The sequence below is a fragment of the Chanodichthys erythropterus genome, chromosome 2, assembly GCF_024489055.1.
Source record: "Chanodichthys erythropterus isolate Z2021 chromosome 2, ASM2448905v1, whole genome shotgun sequence".
In the NCBI taxonomy this organism is placed as follows: domain Eukaryota; kingdom Metazoa; phylum Chordata; class Actinopteri; order Cypriniformes; family Xenocyprididae; genus Chanodichthys; species Chanodichthys erythropterus.
Window position 1 is genome coordinate 37,515,355 of NC_090222.1, and position 21,354 is coordinate 37,536,708.

General features: G+C 34.8%; 1 protein-coding gene across 6 annotated transcripts in view; it reads right to left on the reverse strand.

Moving 5' to 3' along the window:
* Window positions 1-21,354, reverse strand: part of LOC137037550 (mannosyl-oligosaccharide 1,2-alpha-mannosidase IA) — a 266,100-nt gene that overhangs the window by 21,441 nt on the left and 223,305 nt on the right. For 4 of the 6 annotated variants that reach the window (XM_067411643.1, XM_067411651.1, XM_067411608.1 and 1 more), the window contains 3 exons: window positions 7,927-8,021; window positions 2,184-2,310; window positions 1,495-1,588 (listed from right to left, as the gene is read on the reverse strand). In XM_067411643.1, coding sequence (XP_067267744.1) covers window positions 1,495-1,588; window positions 2,184-2,310; window positions 7,927-8,021 — 316 coding nt within the window. The remainder of the gene's footprint in view (window positions 1-1,494; window positions 1,589-2,183; window positions 2,311-7,926; window positions 8,022-21,354) is intronic. The other 2 variants (XM_067411616.1, XM_067411633.1) reach the window with 1 other exon arrangement.

The window sequence follows — 21,354 nt, forward strand, 5'->3', positions numbered from 1 at the left end:
AGAGCCAGCGCACAAGCCAGTGATAAACCAACAGAAATAAAAAATGAAGAAGAACAAAAAGGTAACAAAAATAACTTGATGTACACCACCAGTGAAAAGTTTGGACACACTCCACCGAATTTATGCTGGTTACAATGAAAATACTTTAAAATGAAATAATACATCTTTACAAGTCTGAAGCATTGTACTGAGAATATTTTTTGAACTGTTTGGCACTGGCATTAACTCTTTCCTTATGCATTTTTGATCATCCAACAAAAAAAAAATGTCATGGCCTCCAGAATATTTTGTTTTATGAATATCTGAACATGCAGTATGTCAAAAGTAAGAACAGAGCCTCTGCTTTTAATCAAATAAACAAACAAAAATGCATTTTATTTTAGCTTCATGCATTCTTTTTTATCAACAACAACAAAAAAGTTTCATTAAAAAAAGCAACGTTTTGAACAAAAAACTGAGAAAAATTGCATTTTTTCAAAGACTAAAAAGTGCATAAGCAGTGCTTTTATCACTTGTTTCTATTTCTTCTTCACCTGTGTTTTGATCCGGAGATTCTCTACTCTTTTAGAAGTTGCGTAATATAGCACCCACCTACCATATAACGGCGAAAACACGGAAAGCCGGAAAATTCCATCAATGGTGGGGAAAGAGTTCATTTTGTTTTGCAAACTTTATGAGATTGCCAAAACACTTGGCATCAACCTCGGTGTGAATACTGGGGGAAACATTGTTTATAAATATTTTACTCTTTTATATTGCTATATATAGCTATGCAAGTATGATTCTACAAATACATTGGAATATTTAGAGTATTTGGAAATATTTGTGGGGTTTTTTAAAGTATCAATGATTAAATGTATATAGTGTTGGCTGATGGGAAGGCCCAAATAAAATGTGTGCACACAAAAAAGCTTTTTCCACAGAATAGGAACTGCTGTCAGTAGCAAATTATTTCATCTATCACACCTTGCACATTCATTTTTGTAAAATATTTTGGCTAATTCAATAATGCTGCCAATACAAAGCATTTTTCTATAATAAAAGTTGCACAGAATTGACATGCACAGCACAAAAGTTGCATTAATATAAACCACTGATCATGGGAAACAAAGTTAAATGTGGCTATGACGCATTAATTTTATTAAGGTGTTAAATATTCATTGGTGGCAAAATGCAGAGACTACAAAATGCTATTTTTCTTAATCAGTATTTTTGTCTTGATTTCCAAGAAAAATCTTCTTAAAACAAGACAAACATTTGAGAAATTAAACTCCACAAGATAATAGTATTTGTTGTTTGGGAAAACATTTTGAATTAAGATTACTTTTCATGCTCCACTGGAATTTTTAGAGCTTAAAGCATAAATATAAGAAAATATAATAAGGTTTATGCTACAAAGTTTTGCTTCTCATGCAAATTGATGTTTTAAAACAAGACAAAATAGTTTGTACAGGTCGATTTCAAATTATTTAAAATCACTGAGATATTACTTACGCTGCACCCAGTTTCCACTGACGGGACTCAGGAAGTTGGGATACAGACCATGAGGCTTTTCTATTTTGTTCAACAGCTTTCGGATGTTCATCACCTAATAAAAAAGACAAAACCACAGTTCATTCAATACCTGTATCCCGTCCTCTCAGAGTAAATTAGTGTTGTCAAACATACCAGTACTTCGGTACCAAGTCTATAATTAACGATTACCAAACTCTGCACGCTAGCAAATCGTTTCAATATAACCAACAAAATCACACAATATAAATAAGAGATTCATTGTGCGGCATATAATATTACTTATAATCATTAATAACATTAAAATGGACTAATTTCAAATAGTAAAAAAAATAAAAAATAAATATTACAAAAAATAGTATGGGAAACACATTAACTATGACTTTTTTCCTCAATAAATTCCTAAGTTACAGCTTATTAACATTAGTAAGGTAGTTGTTAAGTTTAGGTATTGGTAGGATTAAGAATGTAGAATAAGGTCATGCATTAATATCTGCTTTATAAGTACTAATAAACAGCCAATATGAAAGTAGTTAAAAGTGAGATCTGTTCCCCATTCTAATAGCTTTTGCTATGGTACCGATTGGTACAGAGACATGGAATTTTACTGTTATTGGTACCGACTACTGAAACGTTGGCATTGTGACAACAGTAAGACAAATGACTCTTGCCTTCTCAGTGAACACTGGGTTTCCAGACAGTTCGGACAGGTGAACAAACTCCAGGTGCAGTGTCCCGAACTCCGCCAGGATGCTGCTCCCGGCTGATGCCCAGCCCCAACTCCAGCTGGTGCCACTGCAACAGAGAGCAAACCAGGCACAGTGAGCACCGCCACCCACGCCACACTGCTGCCATGGCAACCAGGCAGGTAACAGTGCGGCCATGGCAACAAAGCACCAAACCATGGAAAGCGGATGCCAGCGCACTTGTTATATGCTGGGAAAATAAGCGGAATGGAAATGGCAGGAACAGTTTAACAAAGAAGTGCTAAAAGCCTTTGCTTCATCCCACATGAGAACCTTACATGCTTAATGTAAAATTCATAATGATGCAATTAATGATTCTTTTTTTTAAGAGGACTGAATGCACAATTAAAAAACGGGTGTAACACTTTACTTAAAGCCTTTATGTATAATGCATTATAAAAGTGTTTTCAATGCTTTGTAATGCATTGGTTTCATGAATAATTGTAACCATGGTTATAATACATTGTAATACTTAATTGAACACACCTTTAGAAAGTACAGTGCATTCAAATTATGGCGAACAACTAATTTCAGAATCTGCAAATATTATAATGCTTTTTAACTTTGGTAACAATTATTTATGAAAAGATATAATGCAATATAGAATATTATGAATACCTCTATAATGCATTATACATAAGGGCTTTAAGTAAAGTGTTACCAGGTTTAACATTCAAATTTATTCCATCTAAAAAAATCTTAGAAGGATTCCATAAAATCCCAAATATTTTTGTTTCCTACCATAAAGAATATGCAAGATGTTGATAATTTTAACAAAATAATAATGATCATAAAAAATGCATGCAACAACTTTTCAAAAATATTGTGATGGGCCGAATTCAAAACACTGCTTCTGAGCTTTACGAATCGAATCAGTGATTTGGATCTCCTATCAAATGGTTAAACTGATGAAATCACATAACTTTGGCACTCCGAATCACTAATTCGATTTGTAAAGCTCCGAAGCAGTGTTTTGAATTCGGCCCATCACTATATTTCTGAAAAGTCGTAATTTTTTATTTTTTTTTTGGCGCACAAAAAAGCATTTTTGTGCAGTCAGTTCCATTTATTGTTACAGAACTTCTTGAGATCACGATGAAATAAGATGAGTTAGATTTTTAGTGATTATAAAGGGAGTGCCCTTTGTGTCACATCTCCATACCCAGGAATTGGCTCAGCCACTGATCAGAAAATTCATATTTAACTTATTATTACACAAACTGAAACTTGAAACATAATTAGACTATATTTATAAATGACTCGGAGACCCGCCACCTTCAACTATTTTAATGGTGAGTACACTAAAAGTCTTTGTTACACATCAGTGTGCTACAAATGTAGTGTACATATTTTTATTGCAATTTGGTATGTGTCGTTTTTATTATTGTATTGTTCGAGAAATTAAAAAACTTTTGTGCCTCATGTTTGCAAAGTATATAGGCATAATGCAAAAGGGTTTAATTTTTGGTGTAGTTTGGTCTAATTAGTATGGACTTATGTTTTGGTGTTACTATACTATAAATACGGGATGTTATTTTTTTGGTAAAAATCTTTTTCTCAGAACATGAAAACGAAATGCCTCCCACTCTATATGTTCTGGCGATGACCCTGCCAAGTCATTAAAAATGTGACGCTTTGAGCGCTGTTGGGTGGATTCGTAAACACCTCTGATTGGCCAATGTGTTCACACGCTCATCAGATACACTATATTGCCAAAAGTATTGGGACACCCCTCCAAATCACTGAATTCAGGTGTTTCAATCACTTCCATGGCCACAGGTGTATAAATCAAGCACTAGGCATGCAGACTGCTTCTACAAACATTTGTGAAAGAACGGGTCACTCTCAGGAGCTCAGTGAATTCAAGCGTGGTACCGTGATAGGTTGCCACCTGTGCAATATGTCCACTTGTGAAATTGTCAACTGTTAGCGGTATCATAACAAAGTGGAAGCAATTGGGAACAACAGCAACAATACAGTCCCGAATTGGTAGGCCACGTAAAATCACAGAGCGGGGTCAGTGCATGCTGAGGCACGCAGAAGTCGGCAACTTCCTGCAGAGTCAATAGCTACAGACCTCCAGACTTCACATTTCTTCAGATTAGCTCAAGAACAGTGTGTAGAGAGCTTCATGGAATGGGTTTCCATGGCCGAGCAGCTGCATCCAAGCCTTATATCCCTAAGTGCAATGCAAAGCGTTGGATGCAATGGTGTAAAGCACACCGTCACTGGACTCTAGAGCAGTGGAGACGTGTTCTCTGGAGTGACCAATCACGCTTCTCTGTCTGGCAATCTGATGGACGAGTCTGTGTTTGGCATCAGCCAGGAGAACGGTACTTGCCTGACTGCATCGTGCCGAGTGTAAAGTTTGGTGGAGGGGGATTATGGTGTGGGGTTGTTTTTCAGGAGTTGGGCTTGAACCCTTAGTTCCAGTGAAAGGAACTCTTAATGCTTCAGCATACCAAGACATTTTGGACAATTTCATGCTCCCAAATTTGTGGGAACAGTTTGGGGATTGCCCCTTCCTGTTCCAACATGACTGCGCATCAATGCACAAAGCAAGGTCCATAAAGAGATGGATGAGCGAGTTTGGTGTGGAGGAACTTTGGAACACCTTTAGTATGAATTAGAGCCGAGCCAGGCCAGGAATTACTGCGAGCCAGGCCTTCTCGCCAACATCACTGCCTGACCTCACAAATGTGCTTCTAGAAGAATGGTCAAAAATTACCATAAAACACACTCCTAAACCTTGTGGAAAGCCTTCCCAGAAGAGTTGAGGCTGTTAGCTGCAAAGGGTGGGCCAACTCCATATTAAACCCTACGGATTAAGAATGGGATGTCATTAAAGTTTATGTGCACGTAAAGGCAGGCATCCCAAAACGTTTGGCAATATAGTGTATGTCTGTGATTGGCTACAATGATCAATGGTTCAAAAACGTGTTGAAATTAGACATCAACGATGCTCTTCACCAAGCGCTTACACAGATACACCCGCTCCTGCTTTCAAAGTGCTTTCAAACGCTCCCGTGCATTGATCATTGTAGCCAATCACAGACATATCTGATGAGCATGTGAACACAAAGGCAAATCAGAGGTGTATGCGAATCCGCTCAACAGCGCTCAAAGAGTCACATTTTTAAAATTTCAGTACCGACTTGCTACCGCAGTCAATACTATTATAAACACTTTTTCACAAAACAGATGTGATGTACTCATATTGATTATTTTAATTCTGATGCATTCATTTGATTAAGGCATTAAATATGAAAAACACAGATGTGGTAGTTTTGGTTCTCATGCAAATTGATCTCAAAATTACTATTAACATGATTTTTGTAGTGTATTTGTCAGTGTGCAACAAAAGTAAATATTTTAAGAGCAGTTTGAATAGCACATCCAGAGCATTTTATTCTTTGTTTTGATTAAATGCCATTGAAATTTCAACTGCTGTTCAAAAAGGAGACAGCTTCTGCTTCTGTTTATGCTGCAGGAATCACTCCTGCTAAAACTGAGCAAAGAGAGAGACACAGAGAGAGAACGAGATGCTGAATGAACTCTGAAATGAACCGCTCCAGATTTTGGGCTTCGCTCCTCCCTGCAGGATTCATTCTGTGAAACCGTGGAACTAATTCACAAGATTATTTGTTTCTGGTTCTTATTGTGAGAGCGAGCCATGCACCGCTTCCCTTCTGAAGGGACGATCAATAGCACTGACGTATGGGGAGGAAGAGGAAAGTGAGAAAACTTTTGTGGGAAAAATCAACCGAAACCAACACAAAACAACTAAGTGCTTGTTAAAGGTGCCATAGAATGGAAAATTAATTTACCTTGGCATAGTTGAATAAAAAGAGTTCAGTACATGGAAATGACATACAGTGAGTCTCAAACACCATTATTTCCTCCTTCTTGTGTTAATCTCACTTGTTTAAAAGACCTCCGAAGAACAGGCGAATCTCAACATAACACTGACTGTTACGTAACAGGGAGCGCAATGATTTAAAGGGGCCGCAGCCTGAATCAGTGCATAGTTAATGATGCCCCAAAGTAGGCAGTTAAAAAAATTAATTAAAAAAAATCTATGGGGTATTTTGAGCTGAAACTTCACAGACACATTCAGGGGACACCTTAGACTTATATTACATTTTGTGAAAGAATGTTCTAGGGCATCTTTAAATAGATGTTAGAAAGTGTTCACTAGTGGGTGAAATGACTTAAAGCAAATTTAATATTAAGAAACAGATCATACCAGTGACACTGAGTAAATGCTTAAATAAAAAAAAAAATTAAAAAAATCAGTGCTTGATTTTAAAGTAATTTCTGAAGGCAATTATTGCATATTTATTATAGCCTTCTTCCTGACATATGCATGTGATGCTGCACTGGAATTTGACCAAAATTACACAAATTTGACTTCAACTCTTACTGACATTCACTTGCATACTGGTAAACAGTTTGGAATAATTAAGATAATATAATATAATATAATATAATATAATATAATATAATATAATATAATATAATATAATATAATATAATATAATATAATATAATATAATATAATATATGTTATTAAGGCTTTTATGCTGCACCAAGACCGTATTTATTTGATCAAAAATACATTAAATACAGTAATATTGTGAAGTATTATTACCCTCTAAAAATGCTGGGTAAAAACAACCCAATTTGGGTTAAATATGGATAAACCCAGCAGGTTAAATGTTTGATCCAACCTGCTGGGTAGTTTTATTAACTCAACTATTGATTAAAAATGACTATATGTCTGGCTTAAAATGAACTCAAAATATGTTGGAAATTAAAACTACACACATAATTACTGTAGGCAATAGTAATAATCAAAAGATGAACATTTGTTGAACATTATGTATTAAACTTATTATAATTTGCTTGTTTGTTACATTTATATATGACTTTTCTGGGTACTCAAAGCGCTTTACATATGGAAGTGGGAATCTCCTCAACCACCACCAATAATTTTAATACTTTAATACATGTTTAATATTAATACATGTTCATTTATTAAACATGTTAATTGTTAGCGAGCAATACAGTAATTTTTAAACAATAGTTGAGTTAAATAAAAACTACCCAACCCCTGGGTTAAAACAACCCAAATGCTGGGTTAAAACATTTTTGAGTGATAGAAAACAGCTATTTTATACTGTAATAATATTTCACAATATTACTGTTTTTACTGTATTTTTGATCAAATAAACAGAGTTTTGGTGAATATAACAGTCTTCTTTCAAAACATTACAAAATTGTAATTTTTTGACCATTAGTGTGAATGTCATAAGAGCGTGCGCGTAGTGACGCGTGTTCAGTCTGTGCCATCAAGACTAACCTGAGTGCCACACCGGGGCCCGCTTTCTCCCAGCCCATCTGTGGGACTGGCTCCTGTTACTCATCTAACTGGAATTAGCGTGAGAATCGGTTAATTAAATTTGCCTGCAGCTGTCAGAGCGAGCTGGTGGGCTAATGGAAGCCAGGTGGGCGGCAGGAGTGCCAGAAAGTGCCTCTTTCTCTCAGAAAGCCAGAAAGAAATGGTAATATTTGAGGCATATGGCTTTGTGAATGGCTGCGTCTAGCCGGGGTCGGGCTCACAGAAGGAATGGCACGCAGACAGGTAGAAGCTGCATTGGATGCTCACCTGCCCAGGTTAATGACTCCTCTGGGAATGCCGGTGGGCGTGTTGAAGGCAGGTAACAACTTCTCGCCTAACTCCAACACCTTCTGCTTAAATATCTGAAAGATAAAACAACACACACATCTGTGTAAGTGTCTTTTCAAAATCACACATTTAAAGGACCATATTCTAAATGTTTGGTGAGTTTTTCTTATGCAATCCATATATAAATGTTAGGTCAGGTTTTTTGCACCAAACAAAAATAAATACTTTTATCAGCAAGGATACATTAAATGGGTCAAAAGTGACGGAAAAGTAATTTATAATGTTAAAAAAGATTTAAATATCAAATAAATGCTGTCCTTTTAAACTTTCTATTCATCAAAGAATCCTGAAAATAAATAAATGATCACAGATTCCACAAAAATGAAGCGTTTTCAACATTGATAATAATCATAAATGTCTCTTGAACAGCAAATCAGCATATTAGAATGATTTCTGAAGGATCATGTGACACTGAAGACTGGAGTAATGATGCTGAAAATTCAGCTTTGATCACAGGAATAAATTATATTTTACAGTATGTTAAAATAGAAAACAGTTACTTTAAATTGTAATAATATTTCACAATGTTACTGTTTTTATTGTATTTGTGATCAAATAAATATAGCCTTGGTGAGTATATAAAAAAAAAAAAAAATTCAGATTTAAAAAATATTACCAACCCAAACGTATGCAAAATATTATGCAATGATAAACATTTCAAACTGCAGTATGATAACGTTGTCACATGACTTCAACATACATATGCATATTTAATTTATTTAATTTAATGACCATATAAGGAAGAGAATGATTTTAGCTCTCTAGTATTTTGGTGTTCAAACTTTTCCTTTTGTAGCAGGTGCAGAAAACTCCTCGCCAACAGTTCATATTTCAAATGCAACTGCAGTATTTATCAAATACACCCAGAATGGACTTTCAAACTTCCTTGAACCCACACAAACCAGTTCTACTATGACAAGGTCATCTTCAAAAGTGAATTAAACTAGACAGTGCAGCAGAATGAAACGTTTGCAGATCTCAAGATGTGTTTTTAACACTCATGTTGGCAGTTACACAAAGAAAGTGGCTGGAAATACTGTTGGTGACAAAAATATTTCTCTCTAAGCTCTTTTTAGTGGTGCTTGCTACAGTGATTTAGGTTTAGGGATTTGAGCAAACCTCTAAATCTAAGTTTTAAACTTCAGTGTGCAACTCATCCCAAAACAGACTTATGATTTTCACCTCGTGGACGATAAAACGGGTGAAAAAACCCCACAGACTTACACTGAAGGAGACCAGACCAGAATATCACATAGACTTGAAGGTGTAGGACTCCTTTTCAAAAGTAAAACCACATAGCAAACCACTCAATAGCACAGGAATGCCTTAGCAACATAGTGGCAACTTGCCATGGTAAAACATAGTACAAGAAACACTGATCTTCAGTCCATCTATCAAAGTTATAATATATCATATATTATAATTATAATATATAAGTTTTAATATGAATATGATATGAACATTACACCCACCAACCCATCAAATGCAGGTGGATTTCAGCAGTGTAACACAGTCACACAGTTACATTTTATATACATTTTTTAATTGTAGTTTTTTAAAAAGGCATCTGAAATAAGAAACTATGTGCAATGTACTGTTGTCAAAAATACTGAAATATATGAAATGCTTCCACTACTCATTTTCCACAGAAAAGACACAATACCAGATGTTCTCTCTCTCTAATTTTCCGACAGCGAGTCGACACACAAACCCGCCTCCCCTCACTCACTCATTTCATTTTCTCTGGATCAATATTGTTGGTGTTACAGGGCTTGAATTTTGGTGTGGTATTGCGCATTATTTTACTCATTCCTGCAGATTTTGTGCTCACACCCAAAGTGTGTGCACATAAAGCCACCTCTCAGTACTAAACTGAATTCTCAAATACATACAAAATCAAACACACACAAAATAATCTTAGTTATGTTTGAAGTGAACGTAAAAAGTTGAGAAAGAAAACGTGTAACAGTGGATCAGTGCGTCAGGTCTTAAAGTGACAGCAGCCTAATATACCTGCTGCCAAATTATGAGATAATATTAAAAATATCTATAAAGCAGTTTCTCTCCATGGTATTGATGTCAAAATTGTGGCCAGTGAAAATGCTGAGTGGCTAGTAACTTTTGAAAACCACTAGACACAGTGGCTGGTGAGCAAAAAAAGTTAATGTCAAGCCCTGGATATGAATTTAAATATGAGTTTGATGGTAAAAGTGCACTGTAATTGTCTCCAGTGAGGTCAAACTTCAGCCCCCACCCCAAAAACCACTCAGCTCTAGAGAGACATGCTGTGCCCTCTGCTATAACTGGGGCAGCACATCTCCAGGTTAATGCATTTGTGCAGGTGTGAAATGAGGGCTGAGATGAGAAGGACAGGAGAAGAACAACCTGATTGGACCCCTGTACTCTCACTGCAGCCCGTATCAGAGAGATCACTAATGACCCATAGCTGGAGCTCATCCTTCCCAGACACACACTCCTGCAGTATAACATCTGTGAGGCTTCACCTGCCAAGACAGACATGAATGTAACACACTAACATATTAAAGGGGTCCTTGATTATGATTTCACTTTTTTAACTTTAGTTGTTGTTTATGCTCAAACAGCAACATTACAAACTATCTACAAAGTTACGACGCTCAAAGTTCAATGCAAAGGATATATTTTCTTTTACAGAAATTGCTCTTTAAGGACTACAACAAGCTTCTTTCTGGGTTAGTGACATCACTAACCCTAAAATTTACATAAACCCCGCCCCTGAGAACACACAACAAAGGGGGCGGGGCCATGTTGGGCTGCTTTAGAGAAGAGGAAGAGTTGTTGTAGTACGCTGGATTTGCACAAAAGATGAACATGACGGCACATGCTAGTGGATGAGTTGAATCAACTCCACATCAACTACATAAATGTATCCACTAACCATTCAGAAACGTCCAGTTTCATTCTAAAAGTTGTAACTTCTTCCTGAGTCTCTCCATCAGTGTCGACTCCGGTTTGAACATTGTAAGGCTGAACAACGTTACTGACAATACTCATTTTGCCTGCGTGAGATTCTCCAGCTTTGTTGTTGCTGAGCTGTTAAAGCTCCGCCCTCTTCTGGAAAGGGGGCTGGGTGCAGCAGCTCATTTGCATTTAAAAGGACACATACAAAAACGTGTTTTTGCTCACACCCCAAATAATGGCAAATTTAACAGGTGATAATAAATGATCGGTGAAGTATTTTGAGCTGAAACTTCACACACACTGTGTTCCAGTTTGTTATTTTATGCCTTTCCCTCGCAAGCTTCCCTCAGTCTCGTTGACTCAGATGTACATCATTGCTTACGTTGCATGAGTGCCCACTACTGGCGGAACCTTTGCAATGGGCTGAACTGGAACGTCCTAAACCCTTGATCACTTGGAATCCACTATGGAGTTGATTAATTATTATTTTGTTTTTCCCTTAAGAAATTTTTTAATGCAGCACTCTACATGTATATAGGCTTGTTTGGGTTGTTTTAAAAAAAAAAAAAAAAAAAAATTATATATATTTTATATATATATATATATATATATATATATATATATATATATATATATATATTTTATTTATATATATATATATATATATATATATATATATATATATATATATATAAATATATATATATATATATATATATATATATATATATATATATATATATAGACCCCTTAAAAGTTTGTAAACATTGCAACGTTTCCTGGTGGGCAGGGCTTAGCTGGAGGCAAAAAGAGACGCTGGACTCAATGTTGACAAGCATAAGTTAGCATGTTTTAGGAGGGATTTATTAAACATAGATGCAGAAGAAGGTTCAGAACTGTCCGGATGTGTACAGTCACTGACTCTGGCATCGTGACAGTTATTTTTGTAAATTAACTTAAGTTTTGGATATTTCCTAGACAACATATGAATTACTTTCGGGTGGTTCGGGGAATTTTGTCAAGGCTTATTGTCTAATGTAACCTAACGCTGGGCTAACTATGATTATGGCTAACAATGTGGATTATTTTAAGAGACCATTCAAAGGATGGCACACACATCTATCGCTGTATGTTTGTTTATCATTTAAGCTAGCTAGTGCGCTGAAAGTTGGTGACTTTTCACCAATAAAACAGAAACTTGCTGATTTTAACAAGATAAAACCAACACACCATTACATATGCATCGATTATTTTACCTGATATGAAGTGTGCACTGCAAGCACGAGTATTATTTATGATCGTCCAGTCTGTGCGCCGTATTGCATTCAACCACAATGATCTTTTTGATTTCTGTGAAGGAATGTCTGCCGGGATCTGGTAAAACTTTAGTTTTGAACCAAAAGTCCTGTTCCTTCTATTCTGGCAGCCAAAAACACAACAAGACGATATTTTAAAGTCAAAACCTCAAACTTTTAGCGCGCCCACTATTAGTTCTTATTTATGTTTTGCCTCCAGCTAGAGCGGTGACGTCACAGTGATGTAGGCGATTAAGGGGTCTATATTATACATACATATATCAGAGTTGTTTGTGGTGTGGTAAACTCCAACATTGTGGTATATGGAGCTGCCTGAAGTGTACATATGAAGTAGACTCGCTCCCACTGTCAAAATCGGCGGAGCGAGGGTCTGTCTATATAAACTTCCCTCGTCCACTTCACGAATAGGAACGTACTTCAAAATGGTGGCAGGGTTTCCCCTGAGGGGAAGTGCTTAGGGAAGTTTGCGAGTGTGTGTCTAAAAGTGGAGTGGAACGCAGCCTTATTTTACACCTTGTAAAAGTCAAGTCAGTCAAGTCAAATTTATTTATATAGCGCTTTTACAATTGGTAATTGTTTCAAAGCAGCTTTACATATTAGAAGCACAGAAAAAAAAAGGGAAGTGGTTAAAACTGTACAAACAAGCGTGGTAATATGTAACATATACAAGATGGTGCTACATTAAGCCAATGTCGGCTGACTTCCAGGGGTGGAAAAAACCCCCTAGGAGAAAAACCCAGCGTGCTAGCACTGGGAAAAAAGTCCTAGGAGGGAAAAAACCCCTTGGAAGATATATATATGTAAATGTATATGGAGATCAAAATCTGAATTGTACATTTTTATTATAGAGATTAAAAATCGATTATATATAAATATATGTAAGCGGATACGGGGATCCTGGGCTACGTTGTAGTCAGGTCCAGACGCAGGTTCTCCATCTGACCTGGATACGGCCTGGATCCAGCACCCGGCAAACCTCAGGATAAGCAGAGAGACAGATATCAGCGTAGATGCCATTCTTGTTCTGATGTACAGGTATATCTAGTGTTATAGGAAATGTTCTCGGTTCCGGCCGACCTAATTATTGCAGCGTAACAATCCTTTAACGGATTTGAAAAATGTTAATGTATTGATAATGTGTTATGTGTATGCAAGAGCAAAGAGATGTGTTTTTAGTCTAGATTTAAACTGACAGAGTGTGTCTGCTTCCCGAACAATGCTAGGAAGATTGTTCCAGAGTTTAGGTGAACTAAAAGGGGGCATAATAGGTCCCTTTTAAAGAAATAGTGCAACGAAAATGAAACTCATTTATTTATGTTGTTCCAAACACTATGCATTTCTTTCTTCTTTCTAACACAAAAGGAGATGTTTAGAAGGATGTTCATGAAATAAAGAATTGAGATGGACGCTTTAAGGCTCCAGTATATGATTTATGCAATCAGTAGCCTATATGATTTACGAAATACACATTTCACATTCAAAGCTTTCTGACAGAATTTATTTCAAACAGTAATTCAAAGAAAGTCTTTATTTTTATATCTTAAATTTTAATCTGTTCCTCACGCACAAGCTCAGAAGATTTGGAATGTAATGCATTCATTATATGGACTACTTTCATGCTGTATTTTGATTGTTTTTGCAGCTTGACAGTTGACAAGACCTTTCACTGTATGGAAGAGCTGCACAAACAGTGTGAGAAATCTCATTCTGGGTGAACTATTACTTTAATTGCCTTGGTATCTGACATATAAGGATCCTGATTGTCATGGGAAATTTGCAGCATTGATCCAGTATGGCAGCAGACGGCACAAACATTTCACTTTTAGTCTGAAAAAAGAAAAAAAAAAGCCTTGGAACAAAAACACAATTCTCTCTAGCACACACATTACGAAGATCACCAATCATCAAAGAAAAACAGACATGGGCAAAGTTAATATTTAATTTTCATCTGAGGAAACATGCGCCTTATGAGCAAGGTCATCGATACGCATGTGCCCTTTGACCTCTGTGAGAAATGCAGCGCATCATCAGCGTGTGCAGTAGCATCTCCTTAATTCCCTGCGCACCGGCAGAGGAGACATTTTCAACTTAATTACAGGATACTTATGCACAGCTCAGGAGCTAGAAATGACTTTTTAAAGGCCATTTACTGTCGAACTATCAAGCTGGAGGCTGCACCTCCAGAAAACAAACAGTGGTGGAAGATAAAGCCGTAAATGGCCAGATCCCATGGGGAATTACAGATGCAACCTGCAAATTTATCAGTTGAATAAATGCACGGTGAATGCAGAGGATCCTGGGACATCATTTAGGCGCTACTGTGCATTTAATGCTGATAGAACAGAAGCAGCTTCAGAAGACACCCGCTCACTTGAGACGAATGTAAATGATGTGGGTATAAGAAAATGGAAAACACATCAAATAGAGTTGTTTATGGAATGCTGACTTTAGTAATCAAAAACGATTGCTTTCTGACTTTATTGAGAGTTCATTTAAAAGCAATTCAGGTTGTCCATCCAGAAGAGAACTGAAGTCTTGAGACATGGAAAAATATATACTTTTAACCTCTAGTCTTGCACTGCTCTGTAATGCGCCTCAAAAAAGGTAAAACAGTAATGTCAGATGATTTTGAAGTTGGAGGAGAAAATGAGATTTGAATGAGAGTTTTTCGCCCTATCGCAGTACTTCCATCTACATCACACGTGACCTTTCTAACGTGATTACGTAATGCGTGGCACATCACAGAGCAGTGCATGACGAGCATTTGTGGTTCAAAAGTAGGGTAACACTTTAGAATAACTCACGCTATGAAGCATTAGTTAAGCATTAGTAAATAGTCAATTCATCATTTATAAAACATTAATAGACATTAGTAAGCCATTTATAAATACAGCTATAAATGCTTTGTTCTTGATTTATAAGCATATCTATAATGAGTTTAATAATTGTATTTTCATACTTTATTAATGATTAATTTATCATTTCTAAATTATGTATTTCATTATTCACAAACCAGTTATTTAGGAGTTGTCAGTGGTTCATAAGATCATTTAGGAAGTGTGACTAAATGATTAATACAATATTTAAATGTACATTTATGCATCTTATTATTTAGACATATAGTAATAGTTACTTAGTGTGTTAATAAATGCTTTATTAACATATTCCTAGTGTCAAAACTACCACGGTACTAACTTTAAAACATTAGAGAACAGCAGTGCAGAAGATCACTGAACCTTTAAATCTCATTTATAAAAGCTTTACAAAGCATAAATAGTGCTCACTTTAGATGAGCTCACAAAAATAGTTAACTGACCACTTCTAAATGTTTTATAATTACCTGAATTAATCATGAATTGCAGTAGGAATGTGTGTTAATAAAGCATTTATTAACACACTAAGTAACTATTACTATGTGTCTAAATAATAATATGTATAAATGAATGTTTAAATAGTTTATTAATCATTTACTTACACTTCCTAAATGAACCACTGACAACTCCCAAATAACTGGTTTGTAAATAATGTAATACTTAATTTAGAAATGATACATTGATTATTAATAAAGTATGAAAATACAATTATTAAACACATTATAGATATGCTTATAAATCAAGAATAAAGCAATTATAGCTGTATTTATAAACTACTTACAAATGTCTATTAATGCTTTATAAGTGATGAAATAACTATTAACTAATGCTTAACTAATGCTTCATAGTGTGCAGTTATTATAAAGTGTTACCAAAAGTAGAATAATAATATACTATTAATTGAAATTAATAGAATAATAATATATTGATAATTTAAATCGTATTGAATAAGAATATTCCATAAAATAATAATAAATTAAATATTGATAAAAAAAATAGTACATATAAACTTTTTAATTTACTACTCCTATTACTACTACACTGCAAAAATAATTTTCATGATTTGTTATCACTTTTTTTTTGTCAAATCAACTTAATTTATGTGGTTCAGATAACATAATATTTTGAGTTTCTGTAACTCAAATTTATAATTTCTATGAACTCAAAATTTTAAGGCAACCAGGTAACTTTTAAGTTAAACCAACAATTATTTTTTACAGTGTACTATTAATGGAATTTTAAACAGGCCTTCAATGACATGAGACCCTTCATTTTAGTTTAGTTTCCATTATTGACATTGAGAATGCTGATGTTGTGCTGCTATGAAATACACACAGCACTTTTTATGGAAAAGACTGTCATGAAACTGTCGTATAAGGCCTGGTTGAAGTCTGAGCAGTAAAATATCACATCTTGCCCTTCTAGCCAAGATGCATCCAGAGCATTTCACTTCCACCTTCTCTCACATCACCATCTGACGGATGCTTTCAAGACGGCAGCTCTTTTAACAAGGCTGCAAAAAGGCTGGAGCCAGGCAGACTGTCAGCTTCTATTTTTGAGATTTACCAAACCACATGAACGGTCTGCTGTGCTTCTCACCTGCTGACTGATGCTCGGACGAGCCCTGAACACGAGAGAGTCATTCAGCATCTCTAGTGGTGATGCCGAAGCTCAGGAATTTTCATTGTCAATTGTCATTAAAACTGAATTCAGGGACTTTTTTATTTATCATAAACATATACAGTACATATATGAACCAAATAGACATGAACTTTAGCATATCAGCTAATACAAAAACTGCATAATAGTTATGAAAGCATGAGCAAACTGCTGTTTTCAATAGTATTAAATGGACTTTAGCAGGTCAACCCAAATTAAATACTTTATATACTACTGGTCAAAAGTTATTAATATTAATAGATTAATATTATAATTGATTACAATTATTTAATATTAATCATTGAGTAGCAATAAATATTGATAATAGCTGAGCAGCAAATCAGCATATCAGAATGATTTCTGAAGGATCATGTGACACTGAACACTGGAGTAATGATGCTGAAAATTCAGCTTTGCATCACAGGAATAAATTACATTTTACAGTATATTCACATAGAAAACAGTTTTTTTAAATTGTAACAATATTTCACAATATTGCTGTTTTGACTCTATTTTTGACCAAATAAATGCAGCCTTGATGAGCAGAAATAGAGTAAAACAACAACAACAACAACAAAAAAACATTAAAACTATATATATATGTGTGTGTGTATATATATATTATATATTATATATATAATATATATATATATATAATATATATATATATATAATATATATATATATATATTATATATATAATATATATATATATATATATATATATATATATATATATATATATATATATATATATATATATATATATATATATATATATATATATATATATATATATATATATATATATATATATATATATATATATATATATATATATATATATATATATATATATATATATATATATATATATATATATATATATATATATATATATATATATATATATATATATATACATATTGCAGATATTTTTGGTTTTAAGCATAAACCTCTCCAGGGCTTGACATTAACTTTTTTGCTCACCAGCCACTGTGGCTAGTGGTTTTCCAAAGTTACTAGCCACTCAGCATTTTCACTGGCCACAATTTTAATGTTGGTAAATTACATTTTATATGATTAAAGTTGACTTTGTTATGCTTAAATTACTTTATTTTGAGTCATTTTACTTGATTTAGAAGATTTACCTTTCAACCCTTTCAAACTTTTAAATGCAGATTGACCATCCAAATCAAGTGTGGGCAAGAGGTGGACAATATGAGCATGGGCTAATATGAGAAATTTTATAAGTTATTTGTCATAGGCTATATAAAAGAACAAAGAAGCAAATTACAAAAACAATAGTAAATTAAAAATAATCTTTTTTTAGATACACTAGGTTTATTTAACATATAGCCTAGCTTACATTTATTTAACATCTTTTGTTGTTTGATTAACATTAATGACAGACAGGTAGGCCTATTTAATTGGTCTGCTGAATGCATTGATTTAACTGACGCATATTCAGTTATTACCCACCTGTCCCTGTATTCACGCGAGATACTCCACACGATGGACATTTAGACATCTGGGTGCACGTGTATTTGACTATTCAGGCGTGAGGAGAACTGATCGCGCACACAACAAAGAGAGAGAGCGCTTCTGTTGTGTGTCATGCAGCGCAATTCCGCCTATTCCTCCATCACTAACTGCACGTGAATAACGAATTGTGTGATTGGATTGTAATTTTGTGCTACGACGATCTTCGACGATCATTTGGCTGTAAACTGAAATTATATTCAACCCGCCAAAGTGGCTAGTGGGAGTGGCTGTCTTACCCGCCACAGCTGAAATCTACCCACATTTGGCAGGTTGGCGGGTGTTAATGTCAAGCCCTGAACCTCCCATTTTTTATGCTTCAAACTAAGAAAAAACTACTTGCCAACAAAAGGGTAAAAAAAAAAAAAAATACATTCTCAGAAAAAAATAAATCCTAATATCTTATAACTCCTAATATATTTTTCTTCTCTAGTAAATTGATCTTGTTTTTGAAGATGTTTAGATATGTTTCTGGGAAACTTGACAAAAATACTATTTAAGAAAGTTTTTTTTTTTTGCATGAATAGTCTCTGCCTGCCGGCTGAAGCTCTTGTGCATCTCCTCCGGCGGATCTAATTGGAGCTCTGCTTCAGTGGAGATGGTCTCAGATGCCGCTTTTGGAAAAAGGGCACCAAAAATCCACCCAAGCTGAATTCCAAAGAGGTGATGGCTTTGCTTTTCCATGGAGAGAGGCACTAGACTAAAGAGCGAAGGAAATGCCAGCGTTCAGCTTTGTTGTGACCGCTGACAGTTGCGGTGGCAGCGACGCTGATGTGTAATTATGGTTGCTGTATTACAGGCGGCACGACACAACAGCGCTGGTAAAGCCCCAGGGAGCCGTTCTGATGACTACAGCACAAAAGCCTCAGTCGGGCATTACCCATCAGCCTCTTTAGCTTGCTAGGGCAAAATATCTGTGGTTTACTAAACAAAGACGTGGGGGAAAAAAAGAGAAAACAAGAGAAAAGTGACTGGAAAAAATAAGACAGGAAACAAAAGTGAAATATTATTGGTGAAGTTTAAATGAAGGTGGCGTGTCATTATAGCTGTGGACTCTGCTATTCTTTAACATTTAGAACAATTTTTATAACTATATATATGCCTTTACACATAACAAAATATAGTAATAATCAAAATATTTTGTAAAAAATGTCAAATCAAGAACAACTATCTACCTATAAATCGGTTGCCAGGGAGAACAATCAATAATTCAGTTTAGCATCATTATGCACATACTTGACCGCAGAATACTGAGATTGACAAATCAAAAAATGCTGCAAAAATCATTTCCTTAATGAATACTGGAATTTACTCAAGATAAATTCACCTGATAAGCAAAACTGTGTAGACATTTTGAATAAAAGTGTGTTTTTTGTGGCTCTGGCAGATTTTTTTACTTTCAATTTTCACTTTTTGCAATGATTGACGGCCCAAATAGCCAATCAAATTGTTGTGCTGAGAAGCTTTATTGCCATCCGTCAGACCCATACAAACCCCCTTTTGTTGGCAAATCCTTTAACTATGGTATAAAGGTGTTATTGTGGCACAAGCCATTTAGATACTATACCCAGAGTGGCTTGTTAATGGATTTTCGTTCGTTTTCATTAACAAGATCCAATTACATTGACTGTTAAATGGCATATACTTCATCATCAGAAAATGAGGAGGATATTTCCTCTGTAAATCTTTATCTACAGGTAGAGTAAACATCTCTTTACTAAATGCAAATGGACTTTATCCATGATACTAATACATCAGGTAACATCAGTTGTGGATTATTGGGTTTTAATTGAAATACAGAAGCATGATGAATGAACTCCGGTGTGAACCTCCAGTTTCTTCATCTCTGAGAAATAATAAATAATGTATGTAACTGCAACTTTTTCATCTCGCAATTCTGACTTTATAACTCACAATTCTGACTTTATATCTGACAATTCTGACTTTATATCATGCAATTATGACTTTATATTTCGCAATTCTGACTTTATATCTCGCAATTCTGACTTTATATCACAAAATTCTGACTTTATATCATGCAATTATGACTTTATATTTCGCAATTCTGACTTTATATCTCGCAATTCTGACTTTATATCTCGCAATTCTGACTTTATATTTCGCAATTTTGACTTTATATCACGCAATTCTGACTTTATAACTCACAATTCTGACTTTATATCTCGCAATTCTGACTTTATATTTCGCAATTTTGACTTTATATCTCACAATTCTGACTTTATAACTCACAATTCTGACTTTGTATCTCACAATTCTGACTTTATATCTCGCAATTCTGACTTTATATTTCACAATTCTCACTTTATATCTCGCAATTCTGACTTTATATTTCGCAATTTTGACTTTATATCTGACAACTCTGACTTTATATCTGACAACTCTGACTTTATATCTCGCAATTCTGACTTTATATTTCGCAATTTTGACTTTATATCTGACAACTCTGACTTTATATCTGACAACTCTGACTTTATATCTCACAATTCTGACTTTATAACTCACAATTCTGACTTTATATCTCACAATTCTGACTTTATATCTCACAATTCTGACTTTGTATCTCACAATTCTGACTTTATAACTCACAATTCTGACTTTATAACTCACAATTCTGACATTGTATCTCACAATTCTGACTTTATAACTCACAATTCTGACTTTATATCTCACAATTCTGACTTTATTTCTCACAATTCTGACTTTATAACTCACAATTCTGACTTTGTATCTCACAATTCTGACTTTATAACTCACAATTCTGACTTTATATCTCACAATTCTGACTTTATATCTCACAATTCTGACTTTATAACTCACAATTCTGACTTTGTATCTCACAATTCTGACTTTATAACTCACAATTCTGACTTTATATCTCACAATTCTGACTTTATAACTCGCAATTCTGACTTTATAACTCGCAATTCTGACTTTATATTTCGCAATTCTGACTTTATATCTCGCAATTCTGACTTTATATCTCGCAATTCTGACTT